This window comes from Wyeomyia smithii, chromosome 2, assembly GCF_029784165.1.
Source record: "Wyeomyia smithii strain HCP4-BCI-WySm-NY-G18 chromosome 2, ASM2978416v1, whole genome shotgun sequence".
In the NCBI taxonomy this organism is placed as follows: domain Eukaryota; kingdom Metazoa; phylum Arthropoda; class Insecta; order Diptera; family Culicidae; genus Wyeomyia; species Wyeomyia smithii.
In genome coordinates, this window is record NC_073695.1 from 200,544,971 (window position 1) to 200,565,404 (window position 20,434).

At 39.2% G+C, this 20,434-nt stretch overlaps 2 protein-coding genes across 2 annotated transcripts in view; both read right to left on the reverse strand.

The window, feature by feature from the left end:
* Positions 1 to 328: 328 nt before the first annotated feature.
* On the reverse strand, positions 329 to 6,543 carry LOC129723551 (protein Daple-like). The gene is made up of 2 exons (XM_055677841.1): positions 3,500 to 6,543; positions 329 to 3,443 (listed from the first exon to the last, which is right to left on the reverse strand). Exons 1-2 carry the CDS (start codon positions 6,218 to 6,220, stop codon positions 3,099 to 3,101), a joined length of 3,066 nt encoding a protein of 1,021 aa, XP_055533816.1. The 5' UTR covers positions 6,221 to 6,543; the 3' UTR covers positions 329 to 3,098.
* Positions 6,544 to 20,107: 13,564 nt separating this feature from the next.
* LOC129723561 (uncharacterized) overlaps positions 20,108 to 20,434 on the reverse strand; it is a 104,925-nt gene continuing 104,598 nt past the window's right edge. The window contains exon 7 of the transcript XR_008727772.1: positions 20,108 to 20,406. The gene's annotated coding sequence lies outside the window, so the exon portion shown is untranslated. The remainder of the gene's footprint in view (positions 20,407 to 20,434) is intronic.

Genomic DNA, 20,434 nt, shown 5'->3' on the forward strand with positions numbered 1-20,434 from the left:
GACAGAAAAAGGATAGTCCGGAAAATGTAAAAAAAAACAGTGATAGGACAAAGTGTAGTAGCTACACCGCAAAAACGGGGTAGCTACACCGCAAAAACGAAAACGACATTAGTAGTAAGGTGTGTCTCGACCAATACAACTGTCAGCCACAAAAGGAGTACAAAGTAAAGTGAAATAGTAACACAATTATATCGCCATACCCAAAAGAAAATTTTTGTATACCAGTAAAACCTTCACAACGACTTACAGTATCTGTTATAAAATTCTTCTAAATTTGGTCCAAGAATCTTCTGAGGGAGTCACTCATTCTTTTGGGAATACTTCAAGATTAGAATTCGATTTTTTTTATTTGAAACGTTTCCAGATTATACAGATTTCTCGTACAATGTAATATTTAAAACAAAGTCCATGCGAATAAATATGAATAAATAGGTTACACTCTTTTTCTTAGTCGAACAACCATTGATTTTTTATGTTCTTAAAGTAATTCACCGTTCTGTCTTCAAATTAATATAAATATGCCTAAATCTCTAGAAGCAGTTAGAATTGATAGACTGAAATGAAAATTACATAACACAAAATCGGCTGCTTTCTAGACATACTACTAGCGTTCTAGTTAATGCATGTAAACCTGTATACATATTTGGAATTCTGCTATACCCAATCTCGAGATACATTAAATAGATCTCCTAGAAACCTAGTGATCACAGACAATAGAAGCTATTTAACTCAAGCTAAATAAATAGACAAATAACAATAAATTCGATGTAGATTGGCTGGTTGAAAAATACTTCGTATTCGATAAGTATACTGTAAAGTAAACGAAATTAAGGAACTGTTGCATATGCAAGAAAAATGCCTAGCACGAAAGCCGGCGAAAGGATGACTTTTGAATTGTGCCGGGGTAACTTGGCAGTGTAGTTAATCGATCGAAAAATCATTTAGAATTATTGTTATATATAAAGTGTTCTCGATCAGCTCATTAGCTATATAAAAACATAATTAGTTTAATCATAATTAATATTGAAACATTTGAGGTCGGTGTTCTATTTAATGAATTGTAGTCCTTTCCCTTTTTCTGATGTTGAATTTCTTCCTTATACATTTTGATGTGCTATAATATCAACTTTAATCGGTGACAAATATGTTAATGAACGAATGCGTTTACTTGTTTTTGGGTGTACGCTAACCGTGTGCATTTCTATTGAACAGGATTATACCATTCTATTTAAATTGTAATTACACTTTGTAAACCAACATGTTACTGTCTTATTGAGCATTTCTTACTAAAATCTAAACGGTATATTTTATTATAACGAGGCACACAGCTGCAGTTTTCAATGCAAGTGTTGATAAATCGGATGTAGGTTAAGCTTGAACACAGTGCACACACTAAATTGAACAACTATCACTTCAAAAGACAATTTAAAAGGCTCATTGGGGTAATTAAAAATTTTGAAAACATGATCGTCAGTATTTAAAAAAGAAACTTATATAAGATCATTACCGAAGTTTTATGAAAAGTTAACATGCTATCTCAAAACAAAAACCAATTAGTGTCTTAAAATTGTTATTCAAAAATATCTATTTTCCACGTACTTATTTGTAGTGTGTTATTACTATCAGAGATCTTCTCAATTAATTCAAAGATATTTACGAACGAAAGGACTAGAGCTAAAATTTCGCGAAACCAGACTATAAATTAAGCGGAAACTTGAGTAATTTAACCTTCTCTTTACCACGGTTTGGATGCTAAAAGTCTTTCGAAATATTTGCCTATCCTACTCAAAATACATAAATATATTCTTGAACGACATACTGATTGAAGAACATATTTATGCATTTCTAGGGCACCACAGGTGAGGATGCTAAAAGTCTTTCGAAATATTTGCCTATCCTACTCAAAATACATAAATATATTCTTGAACGACATACTGATTGAAGAACATATTTATGCGTTTTGAGTAGGATATGCAAATATTTTTAAAGGCATTTTGCATCCAAACCAACGGTGCTCTAGAATAACCATGGTAAAGAGAGGTTCAATATTCTGTTAATAAAATTTGGGTAGCCAATTTCAAACAGAAATAGTTGCTACTGCATTCCTATTATAAATCCTAAGAATATAAGGTGATGATGGAACAAACCTATAACTCACTCCACTTTCAAAATTTTCGGAATATTGTGAGATTATTAATGCAGTTTAAACAAATTTTGATTTATTTTAGCCCTAAACAGCAAACATACTGATGAAAAATTATGTTTGTGAATTGTGAACCTAATCGCAAATTTCGATTATTTTCAAAAGAAAATACGTCAATGTCAAATTGACAATTACAATGTTAAACATAAGAATCTGCATGAAACTATTGTCGAATTCGTTTTTACGGCAGGACTATCCCGTCCCGGACTTCGCTTTGCAGCTGAAAAAAAAAACACTTTCCGAGCAGTTGTAATACCAGAGGTAACTGTCACTTTTGTTTCGGTCATTACCGCCATTGTCTTTTATCGCATTTGTGCTACTGTACGTAAAATTTGCCAATTTAATGAAAAATTACCAAATAACAAAATAAAATAAATAAAATTCAACCTGATGTTTGACACGCGAAGAACGATAATCAAAGCAAACCGATTTTGACACATTTTTTTTTTATTTTGACACATACGTGTGAATGTGTTGGTGTCTTCAAAACTGCACTCTGTTTCTTGCGCGGACTGTCCGGGACAGAAAAAGGGTAGTCCGGGATAGTCCGGAAAATGTAAAAAAAACAGTGATAGGACAAAGTGTAGTCCGCGGGGTAGCTACACCGCAAAAACGAAAACGACATATATCAGACAATGACAAAAACAATAAAAAAAGAGATTTCACAAGTAAGACCTAGTAAGACCAAGGAAAACCTAACTAAAAAGATGTTTACATTAAAGTACTTTAAGTGTGGCACAAGCATTAGAGGAAAAACTTGCAGCTGCGCCTCTCGCGCTGTCAGTTGCCTTGTTATCGCTGGGCTCACTTCAATTATTCATAACTTTCACTCTAGTTGAAAGTATGCAAATGAATGGTGTAAGCGCAAAAAGTTGTACTATTGTCTAGGTCATACTCATCTACAATTGTAAGCGCCATTGGTCGCATCCTGCAGTTCCTCCATGAGAGAAATCGCCGGGTACCGTAGATTGCCACTTTGCCATACGATCGCATTCAAATTGTTCATCTCCGTCCGTAATGAAGCGATACTTTCTTGCAGTGGACGGAGACTGTGATCACGGTGGTAACATTCGGCTAGCAGAGTTTGTAAGGTTTCTTCATTGAAACCGACATCAACAAGGGCTGACGAGTTCAACTGTAGTAGATCTGGCCGCTCCGACTGCTGCTGGTTACCTTGGCTGGAATCCAAGCTCGGAATCGATGTGTTGGTGCTATCCGGTTGACTGTTGGTTTGGCAGTTCTAAAAAAACAACATACGATGAAGTAGTTGTGTAATGATTTATTGAAATAACTTACCTTCACTTCACGTAAACCAAATTGATTTAGGCTTTCTTTCAACAGCCTCACTGTTACTTGCAGCTCTTGCTTTTCTTGCTTCTCAGCCACTATCTCCTCTCGAAGGATTTGGAGATTTTTAAAGAATTTATGCATGGACTGTATCAATGTCTTCTCAGACTCCTCGTACAGGTTAATTCTTTTGCATGCCGTTTCCAATTGAACATCTCGCAACTTCAATTGCTTGTGAAGTGAATTAATTTCTTCCAGCAGCTTTTCTTCGTTCAACTGTTTGCCACCTAGGGTATCTTGCAATGAATTTCGTTCACTGCTCAAATCATCAATCACTCGATGAGTATCTTCTAGCTGAATAGATTTTACAGTCAAAGCGGAACGAATCTCGCCACTCTCCGCAAGTTGCAGCTCAGTGGCAAGTTTTAATTTCTCAATAACTGTACTCTTTTCTTCCAGTGAGGATAGTGATACTTTTAGTTCTTCCTCTAGTTGATTAATTTTTGATTCGCTAACACGTAGCAATTCTTTTAAACGTTGGTTTTCTTTCCGAACATGCTGCCAATCTCGCAACTCAGCAGAAATGCGCCGAATAGAACTCCAGATGTCTTCATCCGCTTTCAGTAGACAGTTGTTTTCCAAAGTGTCCAATAAGCCACACTTGTCGTTTTGCAAAACAGAACACTCCTGTCGGGATGATTCTAGATCTGCTTCTAGGAGCAGGTTTTTCTCTCGTAATCGAGCAAAATCGCACTGCAGAGAATGGATACTGGCAACATCACGTTGTAATGATTCCACTTTTTGCTCAGCTAGTTTTCTGGCATGATTATGCTCCTTCACCTTTTTCAACAGAGTTCTATTATTTAGCTCATATCGCTTCAGTTTGTGCCTATGTTCGCTTTCAATCACCTTAAGGAGGATTTTCAGATTTTTAGAATCATCTTCGGGAATGGGAAAACCATGCTTGGCACAAATGCTCTTTTTTACCGTTCTACCCTCCTTCGGAGTCATCTTTGCAACAACTGCTTGAGCATCTTGCACAACCTTATCCTGCAGCTCCTCAATATCCTGTTTGAGTTGCTTCACCAATTTTTCACTTTTTTGAAACTTTTCGCTGTGATCCGTATAGTGACCTAGTTTAATCTCCAAATCTAAATTTTTAGATTGAATCTTTCGAAAATTGTCCAGAAGCAACTCGTATCGCTTTGCTGCCTGCGATTGACTCATTTTTAGTCGGGCCTCCAAATCCGTTCGACACGCTTCCAACTGGTGCTGATAACGTTCCTGGAGTGCGTGTTTTTCCTGCTGTGAGTTTTTCACTTCGCATTCCTTTACACTGAGCGCTTGTCGTGTGCTCTCGAAGTTTATCGACAAAACTTTCAGTTGTGCTCGTAAATGACCTATGCTGACATCTAGATCTCTGTTCGTATAACCATGCCTCGCTATCGCAGCTTGAAGTTTATCGTTCTTATACTGCAGTTGCTTGTTTTCTGCATTTAAACGGGATATTTTTCCTTGCAGAGCAGCGATAGTCGACGTGGCTTGTGCTTCCTTGGTTTTGTACGTTTGGGCTAATATGTCCTGATTGGAGAGCGTGTTGTTAAGCACCTTGATACTGAAAACAAGTTGCTCTTTCTCATGGTCGTAATTTTTACTGGCTTCCGTTAAGGCTATTATTTTATCATTGGCTTCCTTCAGCTTTACGTCATAATCACAAAATACTACGAAAGGACGATTTTCTAATTTGTTACAAGACTCGAAGTATTTCAGTTTACTCAACAATTCTTTTTTCTCGTTCAAAGCACTGCGCTGTACATCTTCTTTAACAAGTGCTGCTTGTTGTAGATCAAATTTAAGCTGATAGTTTCGATTTTTATACTGCATAGCCTTGTTCTCCAATAATAAAATATTTTCTCTAAGTTTGGCGTTGGAGTTTTGGCACGCGTGTAACTCATTTCGAAACCACTCTTCGGCCTTTCTTGCTGAAGCTAGTTCATTTCGTACCTCCAATAACACCTTCTCCAATTTTCTAGCCTCAATCGACTGCCTCTCTTTGTCACAATACTGCTCTGCTAACTGTTTTTTTAAAATATGATTTGCTTGATCTTTACAATCCAGTTGAAGCTTGAGTTGATCGAAGTCTGTTTTGAAGTTGGCAACCTCTAAAAAATAAGAACTAACTTCGGAAGACCCATTCAAATTGATTACTTTTTGTAGCTGTTCCCTCAGCTCTTCAATCTGCTGCTCCAAAGCGATCTTCTCATCTTCGATTCGCTGATACTTTTTGTTCCACTGCAGTTCCACCTCATGTCGAATCTCATTCCATTTGTACTTATAAGTCAACAGCTCGGTTTTAGCGTGGTAGAGCTCCGTGTTAAGCTGAACAAACCGCTGGTGCAAATCTTGTCCATTCGGACCGATAGCTGTTTTGCCTTTTGAACTCTCCGAGAATGAAAAATTTCCTGAGTCATAATTTACTGCACTCTCAAGTCGCAAAGAATTCAGAATATCAGCCTGTCCAGAGGGATCCCCAAAGATCTCCGTCGATGCTGTGGAAAGTAAACTTTCCGAAGCACTGCAGTCCCCCTGTTGTGGTGTTTTTTCACCAAGGTTGCCATTACTCGGAGCCAGTAAATTGTGCCAAGTAGGATTCTCCACCTCGACCAGCGATGCAACGATATTCTCGTCTTTGGCACAGCCGGGTATCTGGAAATGTTCTGTTCTAGACATAACGGAGACGACCACCTGCTGCGAATAAACCGAATCCAAGCAATTATTTTTCCGTTTCTGCCATCATGGCAAAACCAGTGCACCAGATTGTGCTTTCACTTCTGTACTGCCACAAAACCTGAGTTCTTGTTTTAATCAGTCAACTATTTTCGCTGATTTTTAATACATTTTATGCAATACTATTGGAACAACTAACGATAGCAAATACGTGCTTGTAAACCCGTAAACACTTACGATGAATACATCGTCAAAATATTTGCACTTCTGTTGCTGCAATTTTCGCCTCCGTCTGCGTATGCGTATGGCAAAGCAATTCAAAAATGACGTCGCGCTCAGTCGCACTTGCATATCCGCGTTGACGGTGTTGCTGATATTTGTTTGGTTTTTGCATGCGAAAAAGAAGGAAGGAAATATTTTTGCTTTTGTCATCACGCACATTTTAACAATTGCATATGAGAGTTCACGTAGGTGCGAACAGCCTTCAAAATCTCTTTCAACGCGAATAACCCGAATCGAAGTGAAATGTAAACAAGATACAAGTGAGAGAGAGAAATGTAAACGAAAAAGCAAAACTAGATATCGAATGGTTCACCACAGTTCATCCGACTTGTGTCTAGGGATTGTCAGATTATCATAATTGTCGACTTCAGCCACCCCTATGGCATAGCGCCATGTTTCAAGGGCTAACATCTCAACATATGTGTAAATGAGATAGTATATCACCGCCTCTTTTCATACATATTTATTTTACTGCTGACAGCGGGCACAATTTAATTTGAGCCCAGGACATGAATTCATCCTCATGTTACTCGGTATCCAGCTTTTTACGCACCATAATGGCAGTCTCCCAGATGGTCTCGAGGTACGATGCTGGCCTAACAAGCCAGTCGTCGTAGGTTCGAGTCTCGTCTCGGGAGAGACTGTTAGTGTCAGTAGGATCGTAGCGCTAGCCCCGCAATTGTCCTGTACACTAAATAGTCGGCTGCGAAGTCTGTGTATAAATAAACAGAAGGTCAAGTTCCGAATCGGAATGTAGCACCAAGGCTTTGCTTTGCTAATGGCGGTCGCTATAATGTGTGTTCGTAATATGCGAACCTCTCTGCTTCCGTCAGATTTGCGATTTCTGTAACAACACAAATGTTGCCAGATATATTTTCCTTTTGAAAAAATCTAAGACAAGACCAAGGGGTTCGTGTGGCTGTCAAACTCCATACATTTTCCATCTACCACTCATTGATTCTGGTACCAGCGTTTCTGGTACCCACTTTTTGGTTGGTTTGCCCTAAAACAAATGAAATAGAGTAAACGTCCCATAATTGTCGGTAGATTTACTCCCGAATAAATATCGTTTAGGATGGAAAAAACAAGAACTCAACGTTTGTTTTCAGTACAATGTGCACTTTCGATGAATAAGATAGGTTTTGTAAGTATTTTAAATGAAATTTTAACGCCGTGATCAATTTATGATTGGTAGGCAAAATGTTGACGTTTATAGTCCCCTGGACAAGACGCGACAGCTGGCTTCTTATTTTTCATTTCGTAACGGCCGTCATCCCCGTCGAAATTTTTTTGAACGTTCCATACCTTTGATGCCAGAATGATAATTTTTAACAACTTCTGCAGGTCAATGAAAATAAAACAAATTAAAATTGCAATATATAGGCGAATAATACTCAATTTTTATTTATTATTTTATGTTTAATAAAGCATACTTCTACTATCAATTTTTCTCTTCCTAAGTTTCTTGGTACCCAAATTTTTTCTTCCTAAGTTTCTTGGACTTCAACCGAAATAGTAAAAAAGATTAACCAATGCATTTTTAAAGTTATAACAGTGAAATACATTACTCGGTAATATCATGTACCTTGCATACTTTAATTATAATAGCCAAATTATGACTCTCCAGCATCACTGCTTTACAGTGAAAAGTAACCTCGTTGTATTTTCTACGTGACGATTGCGTTATCGGATTCAGCCAATCAGCAGCCGGTTCAATTTGGTTGAATGTAACGGTGACCAGCAGTCGCGTCTTGTCTTAGGAAAAAATATATAAAGACTTCAAACTGACGTAAGCAGAGTGGTCAAAAGGGTGGGTAATTGATTACGAACTTTGCATTATAGCGTCCGCCATTATGGCGCGTAAAAAGCTGGATAGGGATGCCAATGGCGTGACTTCAGCATACACATTTTTGCACCGTTGAAAAACAGTTGCAACCGAGTGAAACACTAGCTACACGCTAGGGTGCCAGCCAAAATGGTCATCTCGAATTTCAAAAAAAAACCCTATACAAAATGTTCACCTGCTCGAAAAAACACCCTGTGCAAAATTTCAGCTCAATCGGACTTAAAATGGGGTGGCGCAAAGCGATTAAAGTTTGGCTTTTTTGGAAACCAAAAAATCACCCAAGGAGGGGGGTACGTGAAATTTCGGTTTTCGAAATTTTTTTTGATGCCAAATGACTTGAAAACGCATGAAACGTCGAGAATTGGTGTCATCTGAATTTTTTTTTTACAAAAATTTACTCTCTGGGACTTAGCCGTTTTTTCAATTGTGGAGGGCTGAGTTCAAAATGTTTAGAATTTATCTTTTGAAATTGATCACTAGTCTCTCGAAATAGCCTGTATAATGATATACACTATAACTAGCATCGAATACATTATGTTTCATTAGGGTGGTTCATTTATTCGGCATAGGGTGGTTCATGATATTGCGAAAAATGAGTATAAAATAGAAAAAAACCACTTCGGTTCGTTTGATTGGTGTGACGTCTTCGACAAAGTTGTAGATAACTCAAAAAATTATTCGTTCAAAAGTTAATTATTCAAAAGGGGTCATTTTTTAAAAACTTGATTATTCAAAAGGGGTCAATTTTTAAAAGCTTGATTTTTTCAATAAAACCTACGAAAGATTACCAAAACAATGAAACCAGTCCATTCATATAGAAATCAAGGAAAATAAGTTATAGTTTTTTGAAAAAAAAAAATATTTTTCGAAAAAAAAATTATTTTCAATTTTTTGTTTTAAAGGTATTTTTTTTTTTAAACTTTCGTAGTTTTAATAAAAAAAATCAGTTTTTTTAAATGGGCTGTTTTCGATAATTAATTTATAACTTTCTTTTATTTTTTTTAAATTAGTAATTTGTTTTTAGAGTGTATATTTTTTTGAAAAACAAAACTATTATCTACAACTTTGCCGAAGATGTCACACCGCTCAAACGAACCGTGTAGGCTCTACAAATTTTTGTAATGATCAATAGCTATCCGAAATAGCATTTTCAAACAGCTTTTCAAAAATGAGTTGTGTTTCAATAGATTGAACCAATAGCACAAAATGGCATCTTTTGCCTATAAAAACGTCTATGGAAAATTTCAGCCAATGGGCAGGTTCACGTTCTGATGATGTAAACATGACAGAAAATGTGTGGTCGAACTGTCAAAACGACGCAAACCCAGAAACAACGAGTCAATTTTGTTGCGTGTCTGATTGAGATCCCTATACTCTCATTATCACTGAATAACATCGATACAGTCTTTTGTCCGATTATATAAGCCAGAGCACTGTGTGTTCAATCAAGTGTTGGCAAAAGGACATTATTGTGGTAAATAAAACGAATAAAATGTCTGGTACAACATTCGAAAGACGAGTGCAAGTGTCTTAGAGAGTAGATTTTTCAAACAAAGTAATATAACATATTCCATCAGTTTCCACCGTTTCATTTAAAAGTTTAAGACACTTGGAATCGAAAACATTTTTCTAATATTAAAATTCCATGTACCTCCCGTGTGTGATTTTTCAAATGACATGAAAGCATTCAACATTTTCCACGAGACACAATCTCAATTTTGGTTGAGATAATTATTTTTTTTGCACAGAGTAGTTTGAAACATTTTGTAAATTTGTTTTGTAATATTTTGCCATTTTACTTATAATTTTTCCAATTCAACATTGCCACCCTAACGACAATGATATAACAAATATTATATTTTCAGGAATTTTTCTTTCGGTATTCAGTGAAAAGTGATTCTTTTCATTTTATACTCATTTTCACACAATATTATGAACCACCCTATGTCGAATAAATGAACCACCCTAATGAAACATAATGTATTCGATGCTAGTTATAGTGTATATCATTATACAAGCTATTTCGAGAGACTAGTGATCAATTTCAAAAGATAAATTCTTAACATTTTGAACTCCGCCTTCCACAATTAAAAAAACGACCAAGTCCACAATTAAAAAAACGACCAAGTAAATTTTTGCAAAAAAAATTTTTTTTTCAGATGACACCAATTCTCGACGTTTCATGCGTTTATAAGTCATTTGGCATCAAAAAAAAATTTTCGAAAACCGAAATTTCACGTACCCCCCCCCCCTCCTTGGGTGATTTTTTGGTTTTCAAAAAAGCCAAACTTCAATCGCTTTGCGCCACCCCATTTTAAGTCCGATTGAGCTGAAATTTTGCACAGGGTGTTTTTTCGAGCAGGTGAACATGTTGTATAGGGTTTTTTTTTGAAATTTTCTGGTCACTTTTTTTTTCATACGATGATTGGCGCCCTACCACGCACACATATTGCAATGAGACCTGAAAATGTTTCTTTATTCGGTTTGTTCGGATGGGTACAGCACCACACAAAAACGACATATAGGCACACGAAAATAGAAAATATCGGAAGCACCTGTATGAAAAACAGACGGCAGAAAAAGCAGGTTATGAATGAACCTGCCGGTGCCACCTAAAATCGTACCAAATTAATTTGATTGTAAAAAATGTCAAACACTCGTACATCCTGTTTCAGCAATTCATCATAAACATTTTCCATACTATAAACACATCCCTGTCACGAACGTCATTCCCATACATTTTTTTTTGTTCATCTATAATTTATTTGACACGGCACAAATACAATTTAATGTTCAACGGCGCCAATTATATCTGGTAGCTTACTTTCTAAAGTATCTTAATAACTAAAAGCAAATTTTTTATCCTCGCTGCCGACTACGAGCTGGAACTAAATCTAACTTAAAGCTATAATATTTTGCATTAAAAGCACTGGTTTACTGTATGATGGTTTTCATTGCCATAGGTAAGCAGCATATTTATTTTTTTCGCTGCTGGGCCAAGATATTATGGACTGGCATATTGGGTTGTCTCCCTCGGGCCTTGAGAGTATCGTGCGGGTCTGATCGCTGTTTCCGGATCCGGGGTCTTAACGTGTTCTTGTCGTTAGGTTGGATGTAGGCAGACGGGAATAGGATTAAACTGGGGCGTGGATGGATTTCAGGAAAACGTATATAAGGGACATGTAGGATAGGTCACGGCTCGCCAAGACATCACGAACAGGAACAGCCGACTGCCTACCTTCGGCCTGCAGGGAAGCTATTAATTTAGACCTGGCGTCACGGTGTACAGGGCATGACCAAACAACGTGCTCTATGTCGTGATAACCTTCACCACAGGCACAGACACCACTCTCTCCGAGCCCAACACGACGGAGATGCGCGTCAAATCTATAGTGATTGGACATAAGCCGGGACATCACGCGAATGAAATCCCGACCTACATCCAACCCCTTGGACCACGGGTTCGTCGACACCTTGGGGATTAAGGAATGTAACCACCTTCCCAGTTCCCCTCTGGTCCAAGCATTTTGCCAACTGATGATCGTATTCTGACGTACAAATGAGAAAAATTCATTAAAGGCAATTGGTCTTTCATAAATTCCACCGTTTGTTGCGCCCACCTTAGCCAAAGAGTCCGCTTTCTCATTGCCCGGTATCGAACAGTGAGAAGGGACCCACGCTAAGGTAATCTGATACGATTTTTCGGATAAAGCATTCAGATGTTCCCGTATTTTCCCCAGGAAATGCGGAGAGTGCTTAACATCTTTCATCGATCGGAGAGCCTCAATGGAACTGAGACTGTCCGTAAAGATGAAATAATGGTCCGTGGGCATTTTTTCGATAATCCCTAGGGTGTACTTAATTGCAGCCAATTCTGCGACGTAAACAGAAGCAGGATTATCGAGCTTATGGGAGACGGTTAAATTGTTATTGAAAATACCGAAGCCAATGGACCCATCAAGAAGTGATCCGTCAGTGTAGAACATATTGTCGCAGTTGATGTTTCGATATTTATTGGAAAATTTTTTAGGGATCTGCTGCACGCGTAAATGATCCGGGATTCCACGAGTTTCTTCTATCATGGATGTATCGAAAAACACAATAGAATCCGAAGTATTTGATAAGTTGACACGATTCGGAATATTCGAAGAAGGGTTAATATTTTGGGACATGTGATTGAAATACAATGTCATAAAACGGGTTTGAGAATTAAGTTCGATTAACCTTTCAAAATTTTCAATCACAGGACGGTTCAAGACCTCACATTTTATAAGAATGCGAGAAGATAGGCTCCAGAAACGGTTTTTCAATGGTAGTACTCCAGCTAAGACCTCCAAACTCATCATATGGGTCGACTGCATGCAACCCAAGGCGATACGCAAACAACGATATTGTATTCGCTCCAGTTTGATCAAATGTGTGTTTGCTGCGGAGCGAAAGCAGAAACACCCGTACTCAATGACAGACAATATCGTTGTTTGGTAAAGCCTTATAAGGTCTCCCGGTGGGCTCCCCACCATTGTCCGGTTATTGTAGGAAGAAAATTCACTCTTTGTTGACATTTTTTCATCAGATACCTAACGTGACAACCCCAGGTGCCTTTAGCGTCGAACCAGACACCAAGATATCTGTGTACCAAAACCTGAGAAATAGTTTTACCCATTAATTGTGTTTGAAGCTCAGCAGGTTCATGCTTCCTCGAAAAAACTACTATCTCAGTCTTCTCCGGAGAGAATTCGATACCTAGCTGTAAAGCCCAAGCAGACAAATCATCCAAGGTATCTTGCAATGGTCCTTGCAAATCGGCAGCTTTGGCTCCTGTAACAGAGATTACACTGTCGTCTGCAAGTTGTCTTATCGTGCATGAATTTGCCAGACATTCGTCGATGTCATTTACATAAAAGTTGTTGAGAAGGGGGCTTAAACATGAGCCCTGGGGAAGACCCATGTAGCTAATGCGAAAAGTTGCCGAATCGCCGTGCGTAAAATGCATGTGCTTTTCGGACAACAAATTGTGCAAAAAATTGTTTAAAATTGGAGAAAATCCTTGTCGGTGAAGTTTACCCGAAAGAATGTCAATAGAAACGGAATCAAAAGCCCCCTTAATGTCCAAGAACGCAGACGCCATTTGTTCTTTGCGAGCATACGCCAGCTGAATATCTGTTGAAAGCAACGCAAGACAATCATTCGTCCCTTTGGCACGGCGGAAACCAAATTGAGTATCCGATAGTAGGCCATTTGATTCGACCCAATGGTCTAAACGACGGAGTATCATTTTTTCCATCAATTTCCGGATACAGGATAGCATTGCAATCGGCCTATAAGAGTTGTGATCAGAAGCTGGTTTCTCTGGTTTTTGGATGGCGATCACCTTCACTTGCCTCCAATCCTGCGGTACAATGTTCTGCTCCAGGAACTTATTGAACAAGTTCTTGTTGAATGCCTCTTGGCATTGCCGGGTAGATTCTTCAACAAGTTGAATTTGATTCTATCTAACCCAGGCGCGTTATTGTTACAGGACAGGAGGGCAACTGAAAATTCTGCCATCGTAAAAGGTGATTCTATCGCGTCGTGACCCGGAGACGTATCGCGAACAAAGTTTTGCTCAGGAACAGAGTCCGGACATACTTTCCTGGCAAAATCAAATATCCACCGACTTGAAGACTCCTCGCTTTCGTTGACCGTTACGCGATTCCGCATTCTTCGGGCTGTGTTCCAAAGAGTGCTCATCGATGTCTCCCTCGACGTCTCTTTCACGAACCGACGCCAATATCCGCGTTTCTTTGCTTAAGCCAGGCTTTTAAGCTTGGTATTAAGCTCCGAATACCGTATATAGTCGTCGGGTATACCTCCCTTCTGGAAGGCCAAAAACGCGTCGGATCTTTGCGTGTAGACATCGGAGCACTCTTTGTCCCACCACGGAGTTGGAGGCCGCTCTTTAATCGTTAAGCCGGGATATTTCTTCGTTTGGGCTTGCAACGCGGCGTCGAGAATTGAGCCCGCGAGGAGGTTGTATTCTTCAAGTGGTGGATGATGTTGAATCGACTCGACCGCTTCTGAAATCATTTCCTCGTATAACTTCCAATCGACATTCCGTGTGAGGTCATACGGCATGTCAATTGGTCGCATGCGGGTTGACCCGTTAGTAATTGAAATAAGAATAGGCAAATGGTCGCTACCGTGGGGATCGAGGATTACCTTCCAGGTGCAATCCAACCGTAGCGACGTCGAACATAAGGATAGATCCAAAGCGCTTGGGCGCGCTGGAGGTTTCGCGATACGTGTCATTTCACCGTTGTTCAAAATAGTCATGTCGAAGTCATCGCAAAGGTTATAGATTAAAGAGGAGCGGTTATCATTGTAGGGAGAACCCCAAGCCACACCATGAGAGTTGAAGTCTCCCAAAATCAAACGTGGCGAGGGAAGAAGTTCTATTAAATCAAAAAGCAACCGTTGCCCAACCTGTGCTCTGGGAGGAATATATATTGAGGCAATACAAAGCTCTTTACCTTGTATTGTCATTTGACATGCGACAACTTCGATGCCTGGAATCGAGGGGAAGTTAATACGATAGAAAGAATAGCACTTTTTAATCCCTAGAAGTACTCCTCCATATGGGGTGTCTCGATCAAGGCGAATAATATTAAAATCATGGAAGTTGAGATCAATATTTGAAGTAAGCCAAGTTTCACAAAGGGAAAATGCATCGCATTTGTTTCTATTGATTAAAACTTTAAATGAATCCATTTTTGGTAAAATACTTCTACAATTCCACTGTAAGACAGAGATAGAATCCTTCGTATACGCAGATGAATTAGGCATCGAAGGATACAATCGCTGCAAGGAGGGGCCATTGGGCAGTCAACTGCTTCAAAAATGATCTAACTGTTGGGAGGAATGCTGTAAGAAAAACTTTAATTGGATCGGGTATATTGAAATTTTCAAAGATCCAGTCCACAATGTCAGAGAATTTCACAAATCCAGAGTTTGTTTCATCAACTGGGTGTGCAAAAGGAACAACTGGGGTTTTAGATGTTCCTGGCAGTGCTGGGAACTCCTTCTGGGACTTTAAATTTGCAAGCCCAGGAGGAGTTTGCTTCGGTTTTTCCGCAGCACTGTTTGGTTTGTTTGTAACTTTCATTTCACTTTGGGAAATCTTAGGACCTTTTCGGGGAAGTTTAGGAGAGGAAATATTTTTCCTCTTTCTAGACGCCCCAGGATTGGCATAAGTTGTTCCCGCTGGTGAATCGTCAGAATCGGTTTCATCAGAGGACAACAGATCAAAGGGGTTCGATGTTATGGTAGAAGTGGTCACGGTCTTCTTCAGCATCTCAGCGTAAGATCGCTTTGAACGCTCCTTAAGTGACCGCTTGATTTTATCTCTGCGCTGCATGTACACCGGGCATGTGGAGAGCTCATGCTGATTTTCCTCGCAGTGAATACATTTTTCAGCATTTACACTGCAAGAATCGTCCGCATGAGTTTCTCCACACTTGCTACATCGTGCCTTATTGCAGCAGTAGGCGGCTGTGTGGCCTAGCTGCTTGCAATTGGTGCAATTCATAACACGGGGTACATACAATCGCACAGGCAGACGAACCCGATCGATCGAGACGTGGCTAGGGAGAGCAGATCCGGCAAACGTAACACGAAACGAGTCTGACGGAGTGTACACTTTTGTTCCGTTGACAAGAGACACAGACCGCAATTGCTTGCAATCTATGATTTTTACTTTTACGTCGTGACACAAAGCATTTTTGAAGCAGCCAAAACCGCTTGCCAAGATACACTCGACCGACAGACTCGAATCGGTTATGACACCGTCGATCTCCACGTCTCGTGTGGGTATATAAACGCGATACTCGCGTGTGAAAAGCTCGGAGCGAGCAATAGCGTTGGCCTGTTCCAGGTCGCTGACCACGACACGGAGCTTGTTGGGTCTGACCTTGGAGATTTCGGTCACGGCCTTGTACCCCTCCGTCAGGTCTTTCGAAATCTGCAGGATGTTTAACGGTTTCGATTTCGGTCCTGCTTTTGACCGAAAGAAAACAGTAAAACTGCCCTGAGATCCGTCCGGGTAAAGCCTCGGGCGAGGGGGGACTGGAGAATTAACAGAGGAAGGGTTGGCAGGAGGGACAGGGTCGGAGGGGTTCGGGGATGGTGGCACGGGAGGCGAGGGATCTACATCCATCGCGCTAAATCTAGCGCACTAGCGCCGACAGAACACGTACCTCTTTACTTCTCCTTTCAGCAGGGTTGGTTGTCCGAACGGTCGAAGCTGCAGCCGTTACCGCCAGCAGCACCAATACAGCAGCTCCAAACAGCCACCAGCAGCGAGCCGGGTGTGCGATCATGCAGCACAGTGACACAACTCGCTGTCAACTGTTGGCTTCTTCTTTTTCCTCCTTTGTGTTGAGATTCTCGTCCACTGCTGTAGCACAAATCACTTAGCAGCCAAATCGGCTTACGCACCAGCAAACAGCCACGATGCGAAACAGTTGCACAAAGGCGGGCGACCTTGAACCTTCACTCGACCAGGCTAACAATGCCAACACTTGCTCACGCGTCTTTTGTTTTATATTCTATCGGAGCGATCACCAAACACGTCCGATACTGATGCGTGTTCGGCACAGAATGATTCCCTTACATTTTGCCTGAAGCCATTTTTCTCTGGCTTGCGAAACAGCCGATTAAGCTCCGCCCATGCGAGATCATCTGTTGCTGCGAGTGGTGTGTAAAAATGCAAAAAGCGAAGAACGTTCATCTTGTTTGGAACATTGTACGCATTTTGTTCAGGACATAAATGGTCACGTTCAAACATGTTTCAACACGTCCCGGATAACCCTACGTTCGATATAGTTAGAAGCACACACAAAAATCCGTGCAGTGACACATACGGCACAATGAACTGAGCTTAACATTATATTTTCAACACTAGCGCCATCATCATCGGCGGCGGCTTCAGAAAACAGTAGCCATGATTTAGGTCTGACTATAAATAGCTTGTTTTCACACAACAAAAATCAGCAGCACCAGGAGAAAATATCCCGTTTTGCTCGGTTGCAAAAAACCTACCAGATTTATATTTTGCAGTTTCACAGACTGTTCGGTAAAAAGTTATACAGATTTTGGTAAATGTAAATTTCTTTAAAAATTGACGAAATTATGGTAAAACCTACAGATATTACTGAACAGTCGTTGATTTGATGCATTTTTTTTCGGAAATACCGGTATTATTACGCTTTACCAATGGATTGTTGTAAAATAGTTGACGAGGTTGTTTATAAGACACGGACGCAAAATTAACGTATAATCACATACATAAGACATACGTAACACTGGCGTTTTTTTTCTGGTACACGTTGCCCCATAGTAGTCCGTACCTCGTCCTGTCCAACTGCTCGACAAATAATGAACAAAATGAATTTTCTTTTTTTCGGCTTTATCGAGCCTCAAAGAAAATTCCATGACGAACTGTCAAAAAGCTATTTACAAAATCAATGCAGCATTTTTCGAGTAGGAACGAGACGCAGGTACACTGCCTTCAAAAACAACTCAAACAGTGATTTCATTCAGGGTGTGGTACCATTCGAGTAGTTCATTTTGTACCAACTTTTTTGGAAGATTTCTTCCTGAGTGTTACGTATGTCTTATATATGTGGTAGAATTACAACAACTTGTCTCATTTCAATGTTATTCTTGCAAAAGGTTTGGAAATACGATCGATATGTTCTTATGTTGTCCCTGTTGAACGAAAGATTAAAAGCAATTGTGTTAAATAGTGTGATGTCATTTGATTGTGAAGTAGTTAAGATTTTTCTACCACTCGTGCGTATTGTTAAATTCTGTTGTCTATCTGCTAGCTGTTATGGACAACTTAGTAGCTTTCAAAGTTCGGAAAATGCTAGAAAACGCTGTCGAGGTAGCAACAGAACGAGAGTCATTTCACACGTTATGCAAATGGCAATCAGCAGTAATGAGAAATTAGTTTCTAAGCGCTAAAAATCATTTGATTGTGCGTACAGTACACACTTAAATTAAATCACCGAATTCGTTTATTTTTTCACATACGGCACAATGAACTGAGCTTAAGATTATATTTTCAACACTAGCGCCATCATCATCGGCGGCGGCTTCAGAAAACAGTAGCCATGATTTAGGTCTGACTATAAATAGCTTGTTTTCACACAACAAAAATCAGCAGCACCAGGAGAATATATCCCGTTTGGCTCGGTTGCAAGTATGAGAAAAAAAAAACTACCAGATTTATAATTTGCAGTTTCACAGACTGTTCGGTAAAAAGTTATACAGATTTTGGTAAATGTAAATTTCTTTAAAAATTGACGAAATTATTGTAAAACTTACAGATATTACTGAACAGTCGTTGATTTGATGCATTTTTTTTCGGAAATACCGGTATTATTACGCTTTACCAATGGATTGTTGTAAAATAGTTGACAAGGTTGTTTATAAGACACGGACGCAAAATTAACGTATAATCACATACATAAGACATACGTAACACTGGCGTTTTTTCTGGTACACGTTGCCCAATAGTACTCCGTACCTCGTCCTGTCCAACTGCTCGACAAATAATGAACAAAATGAATTTTCTTTTTTTCGGCTTTATCGAGCCCCAAAGAAAATCCCATGAGGAACTGTCAAAAAGCTATTTACAAAATCAATGCAGCATTTTTCGAGTAGGAACGAGACGCAGGTACACTGCCTTCAAAATCAACTCAAACAGTGATTTCATTCAGGGTGTGGTACCATTCGAGTAGTTCATTTTGTACCAACTTTTTTGGAAGATTTCTTCCTGAGTGTTACGTATGTCTTATTCGCGTTGACGGTGTTGCTGATATTTGTTTGGTTTTTGCATGCGAAAAAGAAGGAAGGAAATATTTTTACTTTTGTCATCACGCACATTTTGACAATTGCATATGAGAGTTCACGTAGGTGCGAACAGCCTTCGAGATCTCTTTCAACGCGAATAACCCGAATGTATGTGGTAGAATTACAACAACTTGTCTCATTTCAATGTTATTTTTGCAAAAGGTTTGGAAATACGATCGATATGTTCTTATGTTGTCCCTGTTGAACGAAAGATTAAAAGCAATTGTGTTAAATAGTGTGATGTCATTTGATTGTGAAGTAGTTAAGATTTTTCTACCACTCGTGCGTATTGTTATATTCTGTTGTCTATCTGCTAGCTGTTATGGACAACTTAGTAGCTTTCAAAGTTCGGAAAATGCTAGAAAACGCTGTCGAGGTAGCAACAGTACGAGAGTCATTTCACACGTTATGCAAATGGCAATCAGCAGTGATGAGAAATTAGTTTCTTAGCGCTAAAAATCATTTGATTGTGCGTACAGTACACACTTAAATTAAATCACTGAATTCGTTTATTTTTTCACCGACTTTTCAACAGCTGAGCGCTCAGTAAAACGTTCGGTAATATAAACCATTACCGAACGATCAGTAATCAAATTGTTGAAGCTTTCTGTCATTATTACCGACTCAATCTGTGAAAACGGCAAATGCGATTAGTTGTCAGAACTACCGATCAAATCTGTAAGTTGTTTAAGACAGTAGGGAAAGGATGTTTGTTATTTGTTTATTTTTAAATATTTAAGTAAACCAGAAATATGATTCAACGTTGTTTTGATGAAATATATTCTTATACGAAGATAATTAAAAATTTTAAGTATTAAAAAGAAAAAAAAAAAATCAAAAATCGATGTTCGCCGCATCGGATTTGTCCAAGCGAAAATCGTTTTTACTGCTGTAGACTGTGCATAAACGTCATGCCAGTTGTGCTCAAAGTTTCAAAGCCGAAGACAGCACCATTGAAAAACAGGAAGAACTGCTTATCGAATGCAGCAGGTGTTATGTTGAAAACAGTGAGCGATTCGAGATAAATTTTGAAGGCGGATCGCAAATCGTTGCCCACGGGTATGTTGTGACCTAAAAGGTGGAGAGTACATTCGTTGGAGTCCGCAGAAAAGGAGCCACGAACAATCAACAATGGAATGTTTTCGTCTGTTGGTATTTCATCGTCAGCCTATAACATATAACACAAAAACTATAAA

Bases quoted from the DNA above. Each gene is read 5' to 3' on its own strand.
- LOC129723551 (XM_055677841.1), bottom strand. From the start codon at position 6,220: ATGTCTAGAACAGAACATTTCCAGATACCCGGCTGTGCCAAAGACGAG. The intron at 3,444-3,499 runs GTAAGTTATTTC...TTGTTTTTTTAG, and splicing joins TTGGTTTACGTGAAGTGAAG to AACTGCCAAACCAACAGTCA.